Source organism: Melopsittacus undulatus, chromosome 2 (assembly GCF_012275295.1).
Source record: "Melopsittacus undulatus isolate bMelUnd1 chromosome 2, bMelUnd1.mat.Z, whole genome shotgun sequence".
Classification (NCBI taxonomy): Eukaryota; Metazoa; Chordata; class Aves; order Psittaciformes; family Psittaculidae; genus Melopsittacus; species Melopsittacus undulatus.
The window spans coordinates 1,347,966-1,373,246 of record NC_047528.1 but is presented as its reverse complement, the minus strand read 5'-3'; the positions used below and the strand labels follow the sequence as shown (position 1 = coordinate 1,373,246).

The following is a 25,281-nucleotide window of genomic DNA, read 5'->3' as shown; positions in this document are numbered from 1 at the left end:
CTCAAGAGCCCCACAGAGAGGTTGCCATTGAAAAGAAGCAGGAAAAGCAATTAAATGGGAAAGCTAATGAACCCAGACCTTGCAGACAGCGTTAATACAGGGTGACAAGTGACTCAGGGAGACACCAGACTTCACATGCAAATGATCAAGCTTTTCCCCACCACTTCCCCTTAAATCATCAGAAATAAGACTATTTTATGCTTTCAGATGAAGCTGACACATTTGTTACTTGAGGAAGAACCTAATGGGTCTTGCAGGACCAGCACAGATGAAGTGTAAATGTCATTCCAAGTTTTCCTTGCTTTAGGCTCCTCTGCTTCCCAAAACACTTCCCAAGCACCTCCCCTTGAACAGTTAATACACTTCTATGTGCTGCAGAGGTTCCCTACAAGCAGCCCTGGGCAATCCAGGTTAATCCACTTGGGAACTGCAGCTAAACAGAACCCAGTCACACAAAGCCCTTTTGTTAAAGGCATCAGGTTCCTGCTGGTGAAATGAATCCAGCTCTCCCGGACCTGCCAAGTGTTTGCCAGCTGGGTCAGGCTGCAAGAGGGAAAGGAAAAGAGCTGGGATGGAGTGAGAGACTGCAGGGAATGAGAGATGCAACAAGGAGAAGGACCAGGAGAGCAGCAAAGGGGTTTGCCTGTGAATCCTTCCCAAAAGGGCAGGGAAGGGGGTGTTGCAGGGTGTTACCTTCCAGCCCTTTCCATAAGATCCACAGCACAACCCTGAACCTATGATGGATGCAAGAGGGAAAAAGGAACTGAGTGAAAGAGACAAGGTTGAGCAGCAAAGGAGACATGGGAATTCCTGCTGCAGACATAGGGAGGCTGGGGGCTCCACCTGGCAAACCAGAAAAAGCCCTGGGGGAAGGAATGAGGGTATCCATCACATTCATAACGCCATTGGGATTCCCAAGCTTTACATCCTAACTTCTCTGGGCACCCTGTGCCAGCGCCTCAGCACCCTCACAGGACAGAGCTTGTGCCTAAGAGCTCGGCTCAGTCTCCCCTTGGGTAGGTTGAAGCCATTCCCCCTTCTCAAGCTGGAAAACACTCCTTGGGAGATTTACTACCCAGCTTCCCATCTTTGCCTCTTGGATTTCAGTCCCATTCATTACTCGGTAATAACCATGACAGCTCCAGAGTCAGCCTGCTGAAGGTTCATCAATCACAGCAGCTCATCTGCATATTAATCACCTTCTGGTAGGGAAAATGATCATAGTGTGAGCTATAACAAACACTTGTAGAGCTTCATGCTTGAAGTCAAACAAGCGACAGGACAGACTGATTCTTCATCCCTGATTCCATGCCATCGAGCTGATCTGTTTGCTGCAGGACTGATGCCTAAGTAAAAGGGGACACAAGGAGAACACTGAAAGGAAAAGGAGGTTCAGGAGCTCACATTTGGGGCAGGTGAAGTGAATTGTACCAGTAAAGAAGAAACAAATGAGAGTCCTTAAACTCAATTAAAATGACAGTTTACAGAAGCTTCACGTTAATTGCAGTCTGGTCTAATTACACAGTAAATGATACTCAAACACTGCTGCTGATGGTCTAAAATACACTGAAGTAGTGAAGTGGAAGCAGTCGCCAGCTGAGCACAAGGAACCAGGACTTGAGGGAGTACAAACTGGTGCTGGACACATGGAGCTCCATCTGCAGTGAGATTATCCTCCCTGTGTCATAGGATCCCAAACTGGTTTGTGTTGGAAGGGCCTTAAAGCTCCTCCATTCCCAACCCCTGCCATGGGCAGGGACCCCTTCCACTGGAGCAGCTGCTCCAAGCCCCTTTGTCCAACCTGGCCTTGAGCACTGCCAGGGATGGGGCAGCCACAGCTTCTCTGGGCACCCTGTCAAGCAAGAATTAGACAGAGCCTGGCACTTGTCATGCAGGAGACACAGCAACCTTCTTTCACTGACTTCAAAAGAGGAGCTGCCTCTTTTCTCTACAAAGGATAAAACTTATATTGCAAAAGATGGGGAGAAAATACAACTTTAGGTCTTTCGTTAAATATTCCAACAAATTCAGATTTAAATGCTTTTGTAATACTATTTGCCCAGCAAGGAAAATAGTTCTTTGTTTAAACACTTCTTAACCTATTCTTTACTTTGGGACTTAACTGTAGGAATTCAGCCCCCCAACTCCTTAACTTTAACCTGTGCAATGGGAAAACCAAGTATTAACATGATGGAATTCCTGCTTCAATGCCCTATGTTCAAGCAGTCACTTGAATCTTCCCTCTTGGATTGCCACTGACATAACTAAGGTCCTTCTTATAGATATTCACGTCTCATCTGCCTCCAGTTGCATTCCTCCAAGCTCCTCCTGCACATCTGCCCTCATTGCTCTCCATACAACACAGACTCTGGAAGACAAATGCCTCGAGTCCAATGGTTTGGGGTGAAAGCAGTCTCATGGAGGCCACCTCAGCATGATCACTACCAGAGGTGGCACGAGCTGGCCAAGGGGGACAGAAGCTTTATGTATTTAAGTGCACAGTATAATGTTGATGGTGACTGACAGACATGTTATTTTAGAAGATAACATCCTATTAGTGTTGCTGTTCAACTTAGAATAGAACCATGGAATCATCCAGGCTGGAAAAGCCCTTTAAGCTCATCCAGTCCAACCATTCCCACCCCTGCCCCATGGCACTGAGGCCTCGTCTCCACGGGCTGTGAACCCTTGCAGGGCCGGTGCCTGCAGCCCTGCCCTGGGCAGCCTGTTCCAATGCCTGAGCACCCTGTGGGGCAGGAATTGTTCCTCAGCTCCACCTAAACCTGCCCTGGTGCAGCTTGAGGCCGGTTCCTCTTGTCCCATCCCTTGTTCCTTGGGAGCAGAGCCCAGCCCCTCCTGGCTCCATCCTCCTGCAGGCACTTGGAGGGAGCCATCAGGTCCCCCCTGAGCCTTCTCTTCTCCATCTGAACCCCCCAGCTCCCTCAGCCCTTCCCCATCACCCTTGGGCTCCAGGCCCTGCTCCAGCTCCATTCCCTTCTCTGGCCCCGCTCCAGCCCCTCAAGGTCTCTCTTGCAGTGAGGGACCACTACTGTAGAATGCAGCCGTGTGGAATTTCATGCATCTAAACCTGAAATCACCCTCTGACATTCTCCTTCCAGAAGGGTCAAGGTACAACCTCCATCCAAGCCACACCTCAGTACTGAAGCAGAATTGTCTTAGCAAGTGTCAGAAAGCCACTTCTTAATCATTCACCATTGCACAAAAGCACATAGGGAAAATCTACTCTGAATGGGTATTAAGGAGCAGCTTTAAGCACACCCCAAAAGGAAAAGTGGGAGAGGAGACTCTCATCCAAACCCCCTTGTGCTGAAAGCACAAACCTGCTTTTAATTTGAGTGTAGGAAAACAACTGCTCACTCCTGAGCTCCTTCCATCACCCAAGCACTGCTGGAGCCTGCACTCCTCTCACAACAGGGATGGGTTTAAGAGTGTTACTCACAGAGACATTTCCTTTTGCAAGCCTCTTGTGTTTTGCCTGTGAGACCCAAGGTCCCTCAAGCTGCTCTATCTGTAACAAAGCAGCAAGCGTGGATGTGATGGGGGAAAGAAAGGGTGAATAAGAACAGGGCAGAACACTGTTGAGGAACTCTGCTCCATAGGGTCTCACATGGGTCTCCTCACAGCCCTACTGATGTACCAGCTGCAAGAGGCACCTAAGTCAATGAGGATATATTGTAAATGAAGGTGATGTACCAGCTGCAAGAGGCACCTAAGTCAATGAGGATATATTGTAAATGAAGTAGCTGAGAGCATCTGATGCTGAGTTCCCTTTGCTGTTGAGCATCCTCCTTCACAAAAGCCCATTCCCAAGCGATTTCACACATTAGGTAGAAGCCAACACATACAACTGGCAATGCAAAGGTAAGTCTTAACACAACATGACACTTTATAGCTAGTTACATTCCACAAAGTGCTAGAAGGAGTCTCCCAAGACATGATGAACATAATCCATAGGGAAAACCACAGATACACACCTAAGGTGAGGTTTTCTTCTTCCGAAGCACTGTTCCTCTCTGAGCTGAGGTCTTTCCATAGCAATACACTTTAGTTCCCCACGAGTAACATAATTATGGTAAATGCATTTCAATGTCCTTTTCGAGTGTTCCAAATGACATCTGGGCAACTCGGTTCTAAAGATGGGCTTGAACCAGACCTCAGCCTTGCTGACCAACAGAAGATGAACTCAAGCAAAGCATAACTTGAAAACAAGATCAGTAATCATGTCACTTAAATCACCACCTGCAACAATAATACATCCCAGTGTCCATGGGGTCTGCATCTCCATAGCAGGATGATGCCAGCACACACACGGGATCTGCATCTCCATAGCAGGATGACACCAGCACATGCTCACACTCAGTTCAGGTCCATATACAAGACCTCCAGCAAATCCTTGTGTGTTTTGTTGGTCTAAAGAAACCCCATTTGGACATTTTTCTTTAGGATTTCCAGGACATCCTCACCTTAGGAATTCTGATCCATTTCTCCTCACTAACCTCTACTGCACTGGCTTTGCTGAAGGACTTTCCCTACGAGCCACATTCCCATCTGGCTCCCTATGGGAACTCTTTCTCCCTTCATTAAGGGATTAACCACTTATTAATGCTCATCTGCTCCCACCACTTAATACAGACATAGATGGAAGAGCCATTGGACACTGGTCCTACCTGTATATGCCATGTTCTTCGGGTTTCCATAGGGAGCCCCAGGTTGGACGGGGCTGTAAACAGGGTTCATGATGGAAGACTGGGAACTCTGAGGACAAAAGAAAAGCAGAGGTGAGATGATTGCCTTACATTGGCTCCAGAGGTATCTTCTTGCACAGAGTCTTCTACATGACAGAATCACTGTGTTGGAATTCAGGACACGGAGAGCTGCGAAGGGAAGGATTTACAGTGAGACATTCCAACCACACAGCATAGTTAATAATTCAGCTTATGGAGAGCTCAGTTAATTCCCCAAACTTCCTCATGCTGCATATTCTGCCTACAGATGTACCCAGAGCACATTAACGTTGCACATCCCTGCCTTTGGGGGGCTTAGGACTCATGACCCCACTTCTGCCTTGAGAGGAACAAAGAGAAGGCACAGATGCAGGCATGGAATTCTCCCTATTGGAGGAGCTCATCATTCCTGGGTGATAAAAGCAACCCCAGTGCAGACCTGACCTTGCAGATAAAAGACCATTTGCTGCTGGTGAGATGGAGAGTGGCAAACACCAGTGAGCTCTCAGTGTGAGCTGGCTACAACAACCTGGAGGCTAAGGCTGGGTCCTGTGCAAGGCTGAGCAGGGTGCCCAGTGCCCCCATCACACCCCACCACTGAGGTCCACATCCCAGATGGGGAGATGCAGTCACAGATGGAACACAAGCATAGAACCATAGAATCCCAGCCTGTGTTGGGATGAAGGGACCTCAAAGCTCCTCCATTCCCAACCCCTACCAGGGATGGGGCAGCCACAGCTTCACTGGGCAGGCTGTTCCTGTTCCAATACAGAGTTTCTTCCTTAGATCCAACCTAAATCTCCCCTATTTCAGTTTGAACCCATTCTCCCTTATCCTACCATTACAATCCCTGTTAAAGAGCCCCTCTCCAGCATCCCTGTAGCCCCTTTCAGACACTGGAAGCAATGAGATTTTAACAGCCCTTTTGCTTCTCCCCCAGCCCCGATGATGATGCGGGGCTGGGTTTGCTCCTTGTTTCATTTAGAGGAAAGCCAGGAACTTGGGAATTCTCCTCTCCCCACTGTCAGCAAAGCAAGTGGCTCAGTTAATTATCTTAATGAAGCACATTCGCAGTTCTGATGAATGGGAAAATCAGTCATTAAGCTTTATTAGGCTCCACATTTGTCTCCACCAGGCAAGAACCTCAAGGCTCTTGCTGCAAAACGTGAGGGTTTTGTCTCTGAATGTCTTATTTTACTCTTCCCAAATAAACCCATTCATTCCAAGCAGCCTCTCCTGATGGATGCTCAATTTGTTAGTTCATTTCCTCCTTCTTCTTTACCCCAGGATAGGAAAGGAGTCAAATGGTAAATGCTGGCACCAAGTGACAACAATTACTGCTAAATTAATTGGCCATCCCTCCACCCCCAAGTTAGCACAGAAGGAGCAATGCCCAAAGCAAAGGGAACCACATGTGCTGGGAGAGGACATAGACTTCATGAGGAAATCACTGATGTACAAGGGAGATCTTGAGATCAGGAGGAAAATGAACACAAAGCTTTACATCCATGAGACATTAGAGCTGGGATTTACATTCCAGGATAAGGATTTTATGGCCATTTGGTCCTCGTGTCACCAGGCAGTGCTGTGAGCCAGGCCCTGGCAAATGGATCCTTGCCTTATGGCTTCAGTTCTCCTTTACAGGATAAACCCCAATGTCATCTGTCTCTGAGATGGGGAACATGCATTATGTGATAGCTGCATACCCCTGCTTACAACACATTACATCTTCATGGAATCCCAGCCTGCTTTGGGATGGAAGGGACCTTAAATCCCATCCAGCCCCAACCCCTGCCAGGGCAGGGACCCCTTCCACTGGAGCAGCTGCTCCAAGCCCCTGTGTCCAACCTGGCCTTGAGCACTGCCAGGGATGGGGCAGCCACAGCTTCTCTGGGCACCCTGTGCCAGCGCCTCAGCACCCTCCCAGGGAACAGCTTCTGCCTCAGAGCTCAGCTCAATTGGTGCCAGGAGGTAAAGGAGGCTGCAGAGGAGATGGAGGCTCCCTTTGGACAAGGAGTCCCATGGGAAAGCCGAGGGGTGATGGGCACAAGTTCCTCCTGGGGAGATTCCCACTGGACACAAGAGGAGAATCATTCCCAATGGGAACAAGGAACCATTGGGATAATCTCCCCAGGGCAGTGGTGACTCCCCAGTGTTGGACACTGTTAAGATTGGGCTGCACAGGGTGCTGAGCACCCAGTCTGGGTCATGCTGTGTCTGGAGAGCTTGGAGCAGATGATCCTTGAGGTCCCTTCTAATTCAATGATTCAATCAGACATGATCAGGCAATCAAAGCATTTTGTGCTAAGATTCCTTTGGTTACATCCTCTGTGCTTCAAGGGTTTCCTTTGAACCAGATTGAGTCTGGTTTGCAGCCTGGTCCCCAGCTGACACATGGCTTGACATTGCCTAAGGGACATCACCAGTTATGCCCAATATCGGTACGGACTCCTGGGTCCCATGAAACATTGGAGAATGGTGATAGGCAACTGGAGTGAAGCTCTGAAAGGAATCTGGTCCCCACATGCCAAGATCACTACATAAAGAACACAATCAGAGGGAGTCACCTTCAATGGGTAGTTCAGTTCTGAAGTCAAACACTGGGAATACACATAGCCCAGGGTTACTACTAGTAACAGGAACACATAGCCCAGGGTTACTACTAGTCAAGATGCTTCAAGTAATAGATGCCACAACCAGGACTTGAGAGAAAAAGGTGTTAGAGGGTTGCAGAGATCTCCTGGCTATAATGAACTGTAAATCACTACTAGGACCCTTCTAGCCCAGACAAGAAATGCCCAATGGGACAGGGAATGTGACAGGCATCAATACACACTAAACCACAAACGCCCTGGGGAAGGTAGGGAGGCATCAATCACACTCATAACCCAAGCAAGCGGAGGCATTAGAAGTAAAGGTGTTGTAGGTTCAAAACAAGCTGCTTGCCTCAGTGTGCTCCTTGCTGCCAAGATGATGGCATTTGGAAAGCTTCCCAAGGGATAGAGCAATTCCTCCTCTTGCCCAGACAGCCTCTAGACAGGCTTTTAGGCAGCGAGGACCTTTAAGCATCCAGCCATCCTTGTGTTCCCAGGAGGAAAATCAATATCCAGGCTCAGTTTCCATTGCCTGGGCATCCAACTAAGAGTATGATGTCTGACATTGGACTGTGCTCCCAACAAATGTGCTCTGTGCCTGGGAACACGGGGGATCATCACACCAGTACTGAATGTATCATTAAATCATGGAATCCCAGCCTGGTTTGGGTTGAAGAGACCTTAAAGCTCCTCTTTAACTCGGGCAGGTTCAAGCCATTCCCCTTGGCCTGGCCCTCCAGGCCCTTGTCCCAAGCCCCTCTCCAGCTTTCCTGCAGCCCCTTTAGGCACTGGAAGGCTGATGCAGCCCAGATGAAGTGATAACAGCACTGAACAAGGCACTTAAGCAATGCAGCTGTGACACCATCTCAGATATTTCAGGTCCCTTCCAAGCAAAACCATTCCATGATGTTCTGGGTGTCAAGGCTACAAACAAATCATACTTTGGTGAGAACTATTGCATCCATCTGGCTTGATATAGGGGTTGTACCAAATGGTAAAACACTCTTAATGGGAAGGAAGAAAGAAAGTGCTTTTTAGCTAGGATACAAAGGTTATAATCATTACAGGGGTTTGAGTGCATTGTGAGGAAGAGGCTGGTGCTTCGTCCCTGCTTGGTATGCAGGGTGTTCTCTCCAGCCAGCATGAAGGAGTTCATGCAAACAGCATTTCAGATGGATGCTTGCTTTCTTTCCGGCATCTAGTATTAAAGCACATTTAGATGAGCTTCCAATATATCCTGCAAGACAATATCATCCCAAAATCCATTTAAAATTCATTACAGGCACCACATTGTGCCATTCGAAAAGCTACAATGGAATGGGAATAAAACAGGATTAGCAGAATTAAACCTCCTTCACCCCAATAACTTGCAGCACTTGCTTGTGGCCATGAATACACAACAAAAAGACCAACAGGAATTCATTATAAACAGGCAAACACTGGTATTTCTCTATTGCACACAGCTTCCCCTGCATCCTAATCCCCACAACAGTGATGCTCACAAGCTGCTGAGGCTCTAGCAAGGAGAGGAAGGACTAACTCCAGCAGGAATGCCATGGGAATAAGCTGTTAGCAAACAGTCTAGGGATACTTTCTGCCTGTAACCTGGTTACATTCTCATCTCTTTTCTCTCTCCTGTGCCAGTGCATGACATGCTCCCATTGCACCAGGAAATGACTTGATGAAGGGTAAACAGCAACACAAGAGAGGTCAGTGGTCGGGTGCCCATGAGCAGGCCAATGTGCCACTCAAAGCAGGTTTGCACAGGGCATCTCCAGGCAGCACAAGGGAAATGCAAATGCTTGTGCTGGGATGAGCTTTAAGGTCCTTCCAACCCAAACCACTCCATGATTCTATGATGCTCTTCCTAGAGGAGCGCTCAAAGCACTCAATGACCAGAACAGGTATTGCCACCACCTTCCATCTACTGCAGACTCAGCTCCAAAGGAACATCTTACCCTATTTATGGTCAGGTTACTTCATGCCATTGAAAACACCTTGACCACCTTGGCTGCTTCTCAAAGACATTCACACCTTCCAATACTGGTGGGTATCAGTGAATTTGAACATATAAACAAGCTTTAACCCAAGTGTTTCTATGCACACATTGGTGGATCTCAATTCTTACATCCCCCTCCCACTCTGATATATAGAACTATAGGGGTTTCCCACTCCTACCATGCAGAGGCAAAGAAACATGACATTGAAGACGTAAAAACTCCTAAGAGAATAAACCTGGCATGCAGGATTCAGCAAGTTCATGCAGTTCTTCTCCTTTTGCCTTCAGACTAAGCAAATAAAATCATCATAATAATAAGAATAAAACATATTTAACTGGGTTCTTAGAACAGTGACACTGACAGATCACAGAACCCCAGACTGGGTTGGGATAAAGGGACCTTAAATCCCATCCAGCCCCAACCCCTGCCAGGGCAGGGACCCCTTCCACTGGAGCAGCTGCTCCAAGCCCCTGTGTCCAACCTGGCCTTGAGCACTGCCAGGGATGGGGCAGCCACAGCTTCTCTGGGCACCCTGTGCCAGCGCCTCAGCACCCTCCCAGGGAACAGCTTCTGCCTCAGAGCTCAGCTCAGTCTCCCCTCTCTTGGGCAGGTTCAAGCCATTCCCCTTGGCCTGGCCCTCCAGGCCCTTGTCCCAAGCCCCTCTCCAGCTTTCCTGCAGCCCCTTTAGGCACTGGAGCTGCTCTCAGCTCTCCCCAGAGCACAGCAGAGGGGCAGGATCCCCTCCCTGAGCTGCTGCTCACGCTCTGGGGGTGCCCCCAGCACACGGGGGGGTTCTGGGCTCCAGCACTCACTGAAGCCAGGTCATGGGGAGCTGCTCCTCATCCAGCACCCCAAGTCCTGCTCCTCAGGCTGCTCTCAATGTGTTCTCTGCAGCTGCAGCTGTGCCTGGGATTGCCCCGATGCAGGAGCAGGATCTTGCACTTGGCTCTTGCCACCTCTCATGCATGTCAAGGTCTCTCTGGATCCCTTCCATTCCCTCCAGCATAAGTCCCTTCTTTCCCCCTCAAAGGGTAAAGAGGAGCCATAACACAATGTGATTTCCCACAATTAACACCTCCTTATTAATCCCCTCCTTCTTTAGCTAAGCCTTGCCTAGAACGTGAGGGAACAAACCTCATCTGAAGGAACACATTTGACCTATGAAAACCTTGCTCAAGAACCAAGCCAAAGCTGACACAAGAATAGTTCTGCTTTTATTAATACAATAAAACACCCCTTTAAAACCAAATCAATTCAAAGAGGGAAAGCAACAAAAAGCCAAACTCCACAAGAAATGTGAGGTTTCCATTAGCAGTGAATTATTAATGGCTCCTCTTGTTTGTACCATGTAATATTCACTTTTACCTCTTCCACTCTGCTTCAGCTTTACCTTGATGATTATAGGGATCGATCCAGGGCATCATTCCAGAGCCTGAATATTGCTTTTTCCCTGCAGTTCTCCTAGGTTTTCACTTTCAAAGGTAATTTCAGCTCTTTTCCAGCCTTGTTTTACCTGAATCACTGCAAACTCTGTACCACAAACTCCAGCTCCCCAAAACCTGCAGCACTCCATAAACTCACACAGCTGTAGCAGATGGGTCATCCTGGTCCTCAAACCATCCTGTGGATGCATCTATTGATACTCATGGATTGACATCTGCATGTACACAGCCCCCATGCAGTGAACCCAGCAGTAAAAGGCAGGCAAGAAGTCTCTCTTCTCCCCTAAGAGAACCTTTGCTGTTTCAGACAGGGTTTCTACACTTGATTCCAGGCTTGTTCTCCAGCTCCCAGCCATGGCCTGGAGCCTTGTTTTGTTTTCCTGGAAGCATTCCCAGTGGGAATGAAGCTGTGCAGAGAAGCAGCAGTTTGGGAACGCGTTAGCAGTTGATGTTACAGCACACAGGGTGTCTGCACTGATGTGAATCAGATTTGGGACACACGTCTGCATCCATCAGTGCCTGCCCCATCCCTGGCAGTGCTCAAGGCCAGGTTGGACACAGGGGCTTGGAGCAGCTGCTCCAGTGGAAGGGGTCCCTGCCCGTGGCAGGGGTTGGAGCTGGAGGAGCTTTAAGGTCCCTTCATCCCAAACCACTCTGGGATGTCATGGCTGTAATGCAGCTGGTGATAAACACAACATCATTTGTGTACAGTCTTTCATGAGGCTCTGAACATGACTTAATTGCATTACTCATTACTTACACTGACACTGTATTATCTTCATAGATGCTCTGTGTCACGCAGCCCTGGAAGGCTTTGCTATGTGACAACCACATACAAACACACATAGCCAGGGGTTCAGCAATGAGCTGCTGTCCCCTGCTGTCCCCTCTGCCAGGGATGGCACCACTGAGGACTACATCAACAGGAGACAGGAATGGGAAGATCATAGAATCATGGAATGGTTTGGGTTGGAAGGGACCTTGAAGCTCCTCCAGCTCCAATCTCCTGCCATGGGCAAGGGCACCTTCCACTGGAGCAGCTGCTCCATGCTCTGTCCAGCCTGGCCCTGATGCCCACCAGGGACCAGTGCTCACCAGGTGAAACTCAAGCTGTTCAGCTGAAGCTGATGGAAGGAAGGAATTAAACCAACTGGAAATGCCCCAGAGAGAGGGATTCCAGCCCAGTACCTGACATACCCAATGTCACAGACCAGCAAAAGGAAAACACAAATGAGCTGGACCATTTACAGTCCTATAGCATCCCCCTCCAAACGCAGGCTGTAGCACCCATCTATTCACTAAGGAGACACAGGACGGTGGCATGGGCCAAGTGGGAACACGTAGCCAAGCCCTTAAGGAGCCACATTCCTATCACCTATGGCCTCCTGTAAGATAACTAACTCAATAACCCCCCACACCTCTCACTGGAGAGAAGTTATTCAGCTCTAACAGGAAGCAGCCCTCGTGTCCTCACTGTATGACAAATTAAGTGGGTAATTTATAAGCACGAAGCAGCTCTTGACTTTGGAATGTGCTGATCTCAGCCTGCCCACCACTAAGTGCTGAGGAAGGCAAACTCTTGACCTTGCTTTTGCTGATGTTTATGATTTACTTCAAAACCAGAGGACCCAAAAGGTAACGATGGATGATGCCAAATAGCATGTTAGGAAATAGGGAAGGAAATCCTTGTCCTGGCCTGAGAAAGGCAGAGATAGGCAAGGAAGACAAGGAGCACCTGGAGCGTGAACATTGCATATAATAAACGTATCCATATATTGTATTATTTGAATTGGGCAGAGCTTATAGAAACACCTCTGTGGGCCTCAGAATATGAGAAACCAGCTCAGCAATGGGAAAACCTGATGCCAGCACAGCTGATGTTCTATGGGCCTATTTCCAGAGCAGGAAATACCTGTATACAGATGGATCCTGGGCTTCAGAGCTGTAAGGATGATGGGTTCCACCAGCAGGGAAGCAATAACAGAGGTATCCTTTATGGATGTACCAGACCTGTCCCTGTGTGTCCAAACCCATTCTCAGTTCTCAAACAACTTCCTTGATACATTCCTATTAATCCCTTTAACGTGAGGCCTTGCTGGCTTTCCCCTTCAGAATGAACCTGCTGTAGGTGCATTCAGGGCTCTTCTTCTCTCCAGCTGAGCACATCCTCCTCCAGTTGATTATCCCAATTCTTTCATCTTCCCAATCCCACTTCATTGGATTTGTGGACACAGTTTGAAGACTCCTCTCTGCTCCTTTTGCTCCACAAATGATGCATTGGGAGATTCAAGTTGGCCATTAGGGAAAAGCCTTTTGGTTACGTGGGGGCTGTGCCACTGGACCAGATCTGCTGGAGTTTTCATGGCCAGGCTGGACAGGGCTTTCACCAGCACCAGTTTGAGTCAATTATGACCCTGATTAAACCAGTTACTATAGAATCCCAGATTGGTTTGGGTTGAAGGGACCTTAAAGCTCCTCCAGCCCCAACCCCTGCCATGGGCAGGGACCCCTTCCACTGGAGCAGCTGCTCCAAGCCCCTGTGTCCAACCTGGCCTTGAGCACTGCCAGGGATGGGGCAGCCACAGCTGCTCTGGGCACCCTGTGCCAGCGCCTCAGCACCCTCCCAGGGAACAGCTTCTGCCTCAGAGCTCAGCTCAGTCTCCCCTCTCTTGGGCAGGTTCAAGCCATTCCCCTTGGCCTGGCCCTCCAGGCCCTTGTCCCAAGCCCCTCTCCAGCTTTCCTGCAGCCCCTGCAGGCACTGGAGCTGCTCTCAGGGCTCCCCAGAGCACAGCAGAGGGGCAGGATCCCCTCCCTGAGCTGCTGCTCACGCTCTGGGGGTGCCCCCAGCACACGGGGGGGTTCTGGGCTCCAGCACTCACTGCAGCCGGGTCATGGGGAGCTGCTCCTCACCCAGCACCCCAAGTCCTGCTCCTCAGGCTGCTCCATCCCATCTCCCCCAGGCTGTGTCTGTGCTTGATCCCTGATTCCATCTGCCTTCTATGCCACCATTACAGCGCGTTGAAGATGTGAACAGTGCATCCAAATCACAGCAGCTGCCCCAGCTCCTGTTTTCATTTCATTTTCTTTCCCACTGGCTCACACAAAGCTGCATCCACCAACTTCTAACAGAAGAAACTCTCAAGAGCAGAAAGGCCCCATTCCCCTCAAAGCCAGGCTTTAATTCCTGCTTTGCTCCATAATTTCCAGCTGCCACCACTAATGACCCTCCTTCTCTGTTTGCAATTAGAACCCTCAGTATGGGAGAAGCAGTTCCCAAGCAGATCCTGAATACTGGAAACCTCACTCCTTCCCACGCACTGCAATGGGAGGAAGAGCTAAATCTGTTTCAGGCTGGGTTATGCCATATAAAGTCAACACACCACAAATACAGTATTGCTGGAGTTCAAATCAGATGAGGGCAGAGATGGGTTTTACTTACATATGGGTCAGAAGCCTCTTGGCTCAAGCTGGTCAAACCCACCACGCTGCAGGTTCTGAGTGTGATTTATGACCTCCAGTCACGGTTGGTCCTCTGACCATCTCCTTCCAGCTCCTGCAGGCTTTGTTCTGTGCTCCAGACTGGATACCAGTGCTGGGTTCAGGAGCAGGAGGAGGATGGAGCCATCCTCCATCCCAGCCCCATTCTCCTGGCAAGCAGCACAGCAAATCCCTCCCTGCCTTCTCTTTCCCCTTACATTGATGCAGGAACAAAGATGGGATATAGACACTGGGGAAATGAGGATGCACAGAGCAAATAGAGGGGATGACTCCTCTCTAATAGGCCCTTCCTTAAGTATTTGGTAACCTCTGTTGTAAAACAAAGCTGCACCAGAGAAGATGAAGTCGAGTGCAGGCTGGAGCTGGGAGTGGAAAGGAAGCTTTGGCAAGAGGTCTGTTTATCATCCCCTTGTTGTAGTTTCGTGTTGGCAAGAGGAACTGTAGTAAGAGCCCAGGAGGCTGAAAGCGTTTCCTACCCACAGGACAGGCTGGAATTGTTCACTCTGCTTGGAAATCATCAATCTACATGGAACTGCAGAGCCCAGATTTATAGAATCCCAGCCTGGTTTAGCACATACCCAACTCACATCATATCTAAACTCTTTACTACTCAATATGTTTTCTATGCACTCTGAGCCTCTGCAGTTTGATGCTGCAAAAATACATGGTAAAACAACCTGTAACAGCATAAGAGAAAGGAAGTTTGCATCAGATGGCCACAATCAACCACTTGAGGTTTTAAATGAAGGCTACATGGTTATAAAGCAGGTCTCAAACACAAGTCAAACATTCAAAATAGGACTTACCCAAGGCTAGCAGCAGCCTCTACACAAGAGACAGGCCACCAAGACTAAAGATGCATGCTATGAGCCTATAGTGTTTCATAATCACTGTAAAAGCCAGGAATTCTTGTCCAGCCTACCATTCCCAAGGTTTCCAGTGAATATCCCCAGCCCAGGAATGCTTTTGCAGCACACACAAAGGCTACAGCAAGTCAACAATCCACTCTTTGCATGGATTTCCGGACTCTCCTTCCCAAACTAAAGAGTGGGAAGAGATTCAATAGAGTCTGAAGGAGTTTACAGCTTGTAGTTTGTATCAGCAGGAGAGAACTGCTAATTCCAAGCCTATGACTTAAACTGGTCAGACCCGGCTTTGCCTTCTTGTTTCCCATTCATGGGGGTAAGGCCAGTTTGGGGGTTGAATGGCACTCAAAGCAGAGCAGTTATTCACTCCTTCCTTCATGTAACAGCCTATGGTGACATTAAAAACCACCTAAAAAAGGTCTTTTGGGTCTTTGGGAAATGTTTAAAAGGCAAAGGTGACTCTGATGCAGCTCAGCAAATATTGGTCTTCACATGTTAATGTTTCTATTCACTTCAAATTGATATCTCCCATTGTAAGGTAAGGATACATAGAACTACTTGAACAACCAGAGCTCCTGCATCCATGCACAGGAAAAACACCTTCCTTAAACCAGTCACAATTTGGTAAGGAAATGCAATACAAGATGATGCTCTCCATGGCTAAGAGTGAAGCTGGGTTTCCAATCACAACTGCCACTATCTAGAATAAAAGCCATAGCAAAGAAGTGAATGTGTGCAGACGAGGCCTCAGTGCCATGGGTTAGTGGTGGCCTTGGCAGTGCTGGGCAATGGTTGGACTGGATGAGCTTCAAGCTCTTTTCCAACCTGGTTGATTCCATGATTCCTCTGTCAAAGGATGTTGTGCAGTGTTGAAACTCAAGAGAGCATCCAGCAGTGATAGGATTAGTTTAATTCACTGATCTATCAGTCAGGTTTGCTTTGGCTTGAGGGATGCTGGAGCCTCCACACCAAGAGCCACGACACCTTCAACACAGCAGGATAAAAATCCTCTTTTCTATCAATCCATGTCCCTTTGATGCCACAACTCCATCGCTGACACAAGAATATCTTCAGGTTTCCATTTGCCACAAAACGCCTTCATTTCAGGTTAATTCCTATTATAAGGAATCAATTTTGAAGTTCAATGGAAGCACAGAATTCCTGGGTTTTAAATATCACCTGCAGACAACAGGTTACCCCAGATTTTACACTCATCCCATCACAACTCAAACAGGAATCTATGTCTGTTCAATGATCAGCCTGCCTCAGCTTTCTGCATGTGTAAGATCATTTTAGTAGCATCTGAAGCACGAACACAGACGTTGCACTGAAGACAGAACACATATGTTCAGGCAATGGCCTTCCCCAAATCCACTGAAATTCAACTCTAACATCTACCTACAGCTTTGCACCATAAATAATGTAACAGAAGACACCGAAACGTGTGCTTGCTGCTGCCTCGTACCGAAGCCAACAGCAAACCAAGAGCTGGTGCGTGTTCAAATACATACTGAGGGAGGTATCAGACAGCAGCTCAGGGAGGGGATCCTGCCCCTCTGCTGTGCTCTGGGGAGAGCTGAGAGCAGCTCCAGTGCCTAAAGGGGCTGCAGGAAAGCTGGAGAGGGGCTTGGGACAAGGGCCTGGAGGGCCAGGCCAAGGGGAATGGCTTGAACCTGCCCAAGAGAGGGGAGACTGAGCTGAGCTCTGAGGCAGAAGCTGTTCCCTGGGAGGGTGCTGAGGCGCTGGCACAGGGTGCCCAGAGAAGCTGTGGCTGCCCCATCCCTGGCAGTGCTCAAGGCCAGGTTGGACACAGGGGCTTGGAGCAGCTGCTCCAGTGGAAGGGGTCCCTGCCCATGGCAGGGGTTGGAGCTGGAGGAGCTTTAAGGTCCCTTCCAACCCAACCCAGGGTGGATTCTATGATTACCTATGACCAATAATTTAATTGCTCTTATATTTCAGTGCTATTTCACAACACACTTCGGTGTAGGCATCCCTAAACCTGGGTTTAAGCACTCAGAGATGTCTGAAGCCTCACAGCTTTACCTGCTAAACTCTACAGAACAAAGTCTTTTGTATGTTCCACAAAGACCCCAGCATCCATTAGGCAGTAATTACAGGATTTACAGATGCACACCCCTTATTTATGCATTTGGGGAAAGCAAAAGGAGGAAGAAAATCAGGCCTTTGATTTGCAACCAATTTGTGCCACGTTTATTTTCATGCTGATAAGCATCATCTCTGCACATAATAACCCTTCTGCCATCATTTCTTCATCACAATACAATTCACTTCTTAAATTAGCTCCATCAATCATACAGCAGGTACACACCTCCTCAAGAGACTCCCTTTCTGCCAGGCTTTGCTCTGCTCTGACAATGCCCAAACTGATGTTACCTGTGATGACAAACCCAGCCTGGCAGGGGCCTCATAATGGTAAGATGCACTCGAATGAATGCCTAAGTCTGGGTTTACAAGCCTGGACATCCCAGTGTGTCCTAAAATATTGGGTGGAAACACAGAAAGGAGGATGGAGCCAGGAGGGGCTGGGCTCTGCTCCCAAGGAACAAGGGATGGGACAAGAGGAACCGGCCTCAAGCTGCACCAGGGCAGCTTTAGATGGAGCTGAGGAACAATTCCTGCCCCACAGGGTGCTCAGGCATTGGAACAGGCTGCCCAGGGCAGGGCTGCAGGCACCGACCCTGCAAGGGTTCACAGCCCGTGGAGACGAGGCCTCAGTGCCATGGGGCAGGGGTGGAATGGTTGGACTGGATGAGCTTAAAGGGCTTCTCCAACCTGGCTGATTCCATCATTCTATGCAACAGAGCTCCTGGTTTCCACTGAATGATTAATTCAGGTGTAAGAGATGATTCCAACATGGAATAATGATGCCTGAGATCTAGAAGGAGTTAAATACACAGTTAAGGTTGTAAATCCCCCACAGCCCTTCAGGCTGGATGTGCATCCTCTGGAAGAGCAGCGCTAAGACACTGACAACGTGATGGGCACAGAAAACAGAGGGAGAGCCCAGGGCAGGACTCAAGTGATCTTCATGTCCATTGCCAGGCAACAGGAGGGGGAAAAATGCCCTTGGGGGAAAGAAGAGGAGGGCAAATAGTGAGAGTAACCATGACCCCCATGAGCAGGAGAGCCTGGGAACACACACTGGATACCGACAGGGCTTTGTTCAAGGTGCATCATCCTTTCTTTCTTCCCCTCCCCAAATAGACTTATTTCAAATGATCTGGTTATTCCTTTTCAATTCATGATACACATTAAATGTTGCCATTAGATATTAATGTTATATTTCAGTTTCTTTATGTATATGAATGCACTTAGAAGGGTGCACATCCCTGCTCGTTGCAGGGGGTTGGATTAGATGAGCTTTAAAGGTCCCTTCAAACCCAAACCATTCTATGATTCTGTGAAGTGAGAGCGCAGTGAATGACACCCCATAAAGCATCTCAATATACACTTCCATGTGTTCCCAGGGCTGGGATTCCCCCACTAGCATCCTTCAGTGTGCACAACACTCCTAATGCAACCACAGAGGAAGACCCACAACACACAGAGAGGAAGATGCCCTTCACACTTCCCTGTTTTCTCCACAGATAATAACCCACAGAGTGTAGGTTGAGACAGCAGCAGGACAGCATCAGACCCTTCCTCCTAATGTGGCTGAAGTCCATAGCAATGGAATTGGAAAGCTTGCTAGGAATAGCATTTGAAGTTCACCCTTAGGCAAGTTGTTTGCCATAGGCAAGCAGTTAAGGGAATGCACCTTTAGGGTTTAAAGCCCTGAGCTTTAAAGCCCAGGTTTGCCCCAGGTAGCAGCATTTGGTTTCAGATTAACACAACACTACAGTGAGCACATACAAACCCCGTCCTTCTTTAGACTGATGGATCAATTGGGCCTTCCTTCCCCCTTGGCAAAGCCGCTGTTGATGCTCACTGGTCTCACATCTTTGCTCAGAGCAGCCTAAATGGAAAGCAGCCATAGAAAGATGAAGCATATGCCTGCACCTCTACTGGCTTGCATCTGATGCAAAATAGCTGTTCAAGGCTGGAAGAGGAAGAAAGGCAGGATACCGAGGAAGAGGAATGACATTTAGAAGGGTTTGATTCCGCAGGGAGAGGTGAAAGCACCAAGCATTCCATAAGAGAACACAAACCCTTGGTAGAGGCACAACATCTGTGAGGCAACCTTATAGAAGGACCAGAGCTGAACAGGAAGGGATAAGGTCACCAACCTCTGCTCCTCTCATCCCTTCCAGCACACTCCATAGCTACACTCCCAAGCTCTTGCTATTGCTGACCCAGGACTTGTAATCTCCTTGTGCTGGTGAGTGTTTGATACCGGTGCTAATCCTGATTTGCAATTCAGTGCTGCCATCTGATTCTGAAAGGCACTGAAGGGGGAAAGCAGAAAGCCACCCATGAGAGAGGACTGCTAAGCCTGCGCTGCCAGCACATTGGGAAGGGAGAGGCAAGGAAAATACTCATTGGCACCTGTATCATCCTCCAAATCTGAGCTGACATCACTGACATCCTGTGCCCCAACATCCCTCTGCATCCTCTTATGTCCAGCCTGCTCATGCCCATCTCCTTGAATGGTTATTGTATCCTGGTTGTTCAGCCTGGACAAGAGAAGGCTCCTGAAGGGGAGAGCTGAGAGCAGCTCCAGTGCCTAAAGGGGCTGCAGGAAAGCTGGAGAGGGGCTTGGGACAAGGGCCTGGAGGGCCAGGCCAAGGGGAATGGCTTGAACCTGCCCAAGAGAGGGGAGACTGAGCTGAGCTCTGAGGCAGAAGCTGTTCCCTGGGAGGGTGCTGAGGCGCTGGCACAGGGTGCCCAGAGAAGCTGTGGCTGCCCCATCCCTGGCAGTGCTTAAGGCCAGGTTGGACACAGGGGCTTGGAGCAGCTGCTCCAGTGGAAGGGGTCCCTGCCCGTGGCAGGGGTTGGGGCTGGATGGGATTTAAGGTCCCTTCCAACCCAAACCACTCTGGGACTGGATGATTCTATGATCAGTAGGAAAGCCATTTAAACTGCAGAGTGCTCCTTGAGGAACACAAGAGGATGGGATTAGAAATGAAGAGGGAAATTACAGAGGCGGAGGGAAGTGCTATGAAATGCAAAAGCAGGCAGAGCATCTCCAAGTCCAACGGCAGGCACAGAAGAGGCTGAGTCACAGCAGCTATATTTGGTACGAATCCAGAAGAATCATTCCTAAAATAGGTTAACAACATACAAAGAAGGAGAAAGAGGAAATTCCATCACGAAGATAGAGAGAAAAACTTCATCTCCAAAGAGTTTAATGCAGTAGGGAGAGCTCTGGGGTCACCAGCATCCAAAGCTGGTGAAACACTGGTGGGGCTGAAGAGGATCTTTGTTAAACATAAACCTGGTATTACAAAAGAACCCCATAAAACCACAACTCCATTTCCAAGCTTGTAATCCTGTATTAACACTTGCTTTCAATAGAATAAACCTGGTTTGGTGGGGGGATTTCTAAGGCTGTTCCATGGTTTTCAAACAGCAGCAGCACAAACTCTGGTGTTTAAACCCTCCCAGGGGTAATGATCCCATGGAAGGACATGCAGCTCAGGAAAGGGTTGGGAATTGTCAGTATTCCCCAAAGGATGGGGCTCACATCTGCTGCAGGGTAGCCTTTGGAGCTAGCAGAGGCTGCTGTGTCACAGCCCACAGGCCCAGGGAGCTGCCTGCACACATCCTTCACCATTGCATCCTGCACGGCTCACTGTTACCTGCCTGTTCCCTCAGGGCACACAGCACCAGGCTCTCTGCAGTCACTTATCCTAGGGCAGGTTTGTTAAGCTGAGGTCTCCAGTCATGGCCTGCTTCCCATGGGAGGGCTGGAAGTTGAGCTGCAGCTCGGGAGGGTTTAGCTCCCTCCCCACCACTTGAGGGGAATTGGCTGATGATGTGATCTGCTGCTCCATGCCCTGTATATCCTACACATAATCCTGACATAGAATCAGGGAATGGTTTGGGTTGGAAATGACCTTAACATCATCTGGCTCCAACCCCTGCCACAGGCAGGGACCCCTTCCACTGGAGCAGCTGCTCCAAGCCCCTGTGTCCAACCTGGCCTTGAGCACTGCCAGGGAGGAAGGTCAGAAGCTTCACTTGGGTCTGTGTCATTTCCTGACAGACCCATCACCAATCACTCCAGAGACACCAACCACCAGAGGGTTTGGTTAATCCGAAGGTGCTCCATGTGGTTAAACTAACCCCGATTCCTGACCTGTGCCATGAATCCTTCATTGGGGAAAACACGCAATAAATAGCAATTTAAGTGAAGCACATGCACTAGATGTGCTGGAGACATCACTGCATGAAGCCCCTGAGCCTGCTTCAGAGGAAGCCAGGCTACATGTGCTGAGAAGGGCCTTCAAGTTCCTAAGACCCTATTAACCCATGGAGAAGCCAAGGAATTCCTCCCCACAAGGGAATGCAACTGCCTGAACCCCTGCAGATCACCCACAGCATCAGAGACCATCGGGGCTTGTTCTGCTCCCTATGTTGCAAGCAAGCTCAAGATGAATCCTTATGGATCCATGGACTTTCAGAGCAAAGGATCATTTTTCCAGCTCCAATCTTCCTATCATTTGGCTGGCTGGATCTGCAGTACTGTGCCAAGAGCAGATAATTCACCCATAGATACTACAAAGCCATTTCTAGGCTTGGATTCAGCAGGAGGACAACAAGCAGCACGAGTTCTTCACTCTGCATTGCCCTGAAATACATCACATCCCATAACCAGGGTGGCTTTAGTCTCCCAAAATAAACTACCCCAAGAGGAGCAGCCAAGTTCCTGCCATTTCCTTTGGAGAGTTTCCCTATGAGCTTCTGTATGCCTTTAATTTGGCTCCAGGGCTGTGGACAATCACTTCCTCCTTGCTAATCTGTGGCCTTGCACTGGTTAGAGTCATAGAATGGTTTGGGTTGGAAAGGACCTTAAGCTCATCCAGTTCCAACCCCTGCCATGGGCAGGGACACCTCACACTAAACCATGGCACCCAAGGCTCTGTCCAACCTGGCCTTGAACACTGCCAGGGATGGAGCATTCACAACCTCCGTGGGGACCCATTCCAGTGCCTCAGCACCCTCACAGGGAAGAATTTCTTCCTTATATCCACCCTGAACTTCCCCTGTTTCAGTCTGAACCCATCACCCCTTGTCCTATCCCTGCAGTCCCTGATGAAGAGCCCCTCTCCAGCATCCTTGTAGCCCCCTTCAGACACTGGAAGCTGCTCTGAGGTCTCCACGCAGCTTCTCTTCTCCAGGCTCAACAGCCCCAACGTTCTCAGTCTGGCTCCATACAGGAGCTGCTCCAGCCCCTGCTCATCCTCGTGGCCTCCTCTGGACTTGCTCCAACAGCTCCATGTCCTTATGCTGAGGACCCCAGAACTGCCCCCAGTGCTGCAAGTGGGGTCTCACCAGAGCAGAGCAGATTGTTCAATGAGGCACGAATAACCCCCCAGAGTTGAGTTTGCACCAACAGAATGCTCTCCATCCCAGCACTGGGGCTCTGGGACAGCTGTCACACACCAACCACCCACCTGGTTTATGGGAGACAGGAGCTGAGAATAAACTCTGGGGAGCACAACTGATGCTTGTCACCATGCACTGGTACCCTGGTAGCATCACAGGGAGGAGACACATCCAAGGAGCAAAGGCAGCAGTGAGGAAGCTCTGCCTGGCCATCAGGGCAGCAGGATGAAGCCAAATGGTGGAGGAGGAGGAGGAAAAGAGCAACTGGAGGTGGGCAATGGCATTGAACACAGAGGGGAAAGACAGGCTGCAAAGGGCTTATGTGTGAGAAGCCTGTGGAGGGCAGAAGCAGGGGGATGGCAATAGAACAATGACTTGAGCAAAGAACAACCAAAGACTGATTTCTGTGGTGCAAAGGGTGGATAGAACCTTACAGAGTCCTCTCAAGGGGCTGCAGGAAAGCTGGAGAGGGGCTTGGGACAAGGGCCTATAGGGCCAGGCCAAGGGGAATGGCTTGAACCTGCCCAAGAGAGGGGAGACTGAGCTGAGCTCTGAGGCAGAAGCTGTTCCCTGGGAGGGGGCTGAGGCGCTGGCACAGGGTGCCCAGAGAAGCTGTGGCTGCCCCATCCCTGGCAGTGCTCAAGGCCAGGTTGGACACAGGGGCTTGGAGCAGCTGCTCCAGTGGAAGGGGTCCCTCCCCGTGGCAGGGGTTGGAGCTGGATGGGATTTAAGGTCCCTTCAACCCAAACCAGTCTGGGATTCTGTGATTCCAACAACAAATACGGTTGGATGCCTGCAAAGCTGAGCAACCTCTTTCCAAAGCAGAGATCGAATCAAAGAGTATTTGTGGAGCAGTTTACAACCCAAGCTCCTCAGACAACAGAGGAGGGCATTCACTGAAACACAGAATCATAGAACCATAGAATGGCTTGGGCTGGAAGGGACCTTAGAGACCATCCAGTTCCAACCCCTGCAATGGAGAGGGGCAGAAAACACAATATCCCAAGTGATCTCTTCCATGCTACTGAGCTCTCCCCCAGCAAGGCACGGATGAGGTGCTCAGTACCTCCACCAAAAGAAGCCTTCAGAAGCACAGGATGTCACTGTAGGAAGCACATCAGCAGGACCCAGCCTTGCTCTGCTTGCTACCCCCTTCACCAACCAACTACTGCAGCCTCCAGAACCAGCAGCAGCTTCTGTGGTTCTCCCTCAGGCTTCCTGTGGAATCAGAACTGCTTTTAGCACGTTGCTTACAACATGTGGTGCTGTGTGAGCAATAGGAAGCCTTGTTCAGAGGTCACTCCACAAGCTCCATCGATCGCCCCTTCCAGCACCCAAAGCTCCACTAAACACTGCATGACACAGACAAAAATAGCCATGAACTTTGTTCCCAGATGAAGATGCACAAACACTGCACAGCAAGGAGCAACAGCCCCAGGGCAAGGCTGTCCCCTATGGAGCAGATGAGTGATGCTGGTGCCACCAGCTTCATCCTCTCCTTCCCTCCAGTGCTTCAAGGCAGGACATGCAAGGAGCTGTTGTTCCCCTCCTCATCTGCAGCAGGAGCAGAGCCTGCCAAGAGCCTGTCTGTAGACAGAAAGCTGCAGACAGATGTGAGGCTGCTCTGCTTATGCTCAAACCACAGAAGCTGTTCCCTGGGAGGGTGCTGAGGCGCTGGCACAGGGTGCCCAGAGCAGCTGTGGCTGCCCCATCCCTGGCAGTGCTCAAGGCCGGGTTGGACACAGGGGCTTGGAACAGCTGCTCCAGTGGAAGGGGTCCCTGCCCGTGGCAGGGGTTGGAGCTGGAGGAGCTTTAAGGTCCCTTCCAACCCAAACCACTGTGTGATTCTATGACACATACATACACAGTCAATAGAGGTTCTGAGGGCAAATTCCTGTCTCCATCTCCAACTGCTTTGCTGAGAAGTGATCAACAGCAGCTTAGTGTTGGGATCACAAAGCCACAGGATAATCCAGGTTGGAAGGAACCATCTCCAAGCAGGGACAACACCAAAGCTGTGTTAAGTTGCTCGTGGGCTATGCAACCAGAGTTTCAGCATCCCTGAGGACAGAGGCTTTAATACATTAATACAATGGTTGTACAATGAATTCTTGTTCTTTTCAGAGTGGTTTTGATTGAGAGTAGAAAAGCAAGAAGAAAACATGTGCTAAATTAAGCTAATATAATGTGAAGCCAACAGCACCACTCTCAAGTTCCAAATGTCAGAAACCAGCCACATTGGGGATGTCAAAGCTTTGCTGGAATTTACTCTGCCTGATCCCTATTACCTAAGATATCTACATTACATCCAAGCCATCATCTTGGGCAGTATAATGTGCCTTTGTGCTTCACTGAGATGTCAGTTTGGGATGGCTCCAATGTGACTCCCAGTGCTGCAGCCCCCAGCCAGGCTGTAAGATCCCCCCTACTTCAGGAGCCTTTCAGGCTCTGAGTGAATGACCAGCCCATGTTTTCCCTATTTTCCATGTTTTCCAGGATGAAACCAGCTCCAATGACAAGTAAACACCGTGCTTTTAAACCACTGCCAACATATGATTTCAATGTCCAATCTGAAGCCAACAAGTACAATCTGAACTTGCAGCAACACAAAACACATGGAGGAACTG

At 49.4% G+C, this 25,281-nt stretch overlaps 1 protein-coding gene across 2 annotated transcripts in view; it reads right to left on the bottom strand.

The window, feature by feature from the left end:
* The window catches only part of FAM168A (family with sequence similarity 168 member A), a 162,455-nt gene that overhangs the window by 73,419 nt on the left and 63,755 nt on the right, over positions 1-25,281 (bottom strand). For both annotated transcript variants that reach the window (XM_034074336.1, XM_034074337.1), the window contains exon 3: positions 4,689-4,776. In XM_034074336.1, coding sequence (XP_033930227.1) covers positions 4,689-4,758 — 70 coding nt within the window. In that variant the 5' untranslated portion in view covers positions 4,759-4,776. The remainder of the gene's footprint in view (positions 1-4,688; positions 4,777-25,281) is intronic.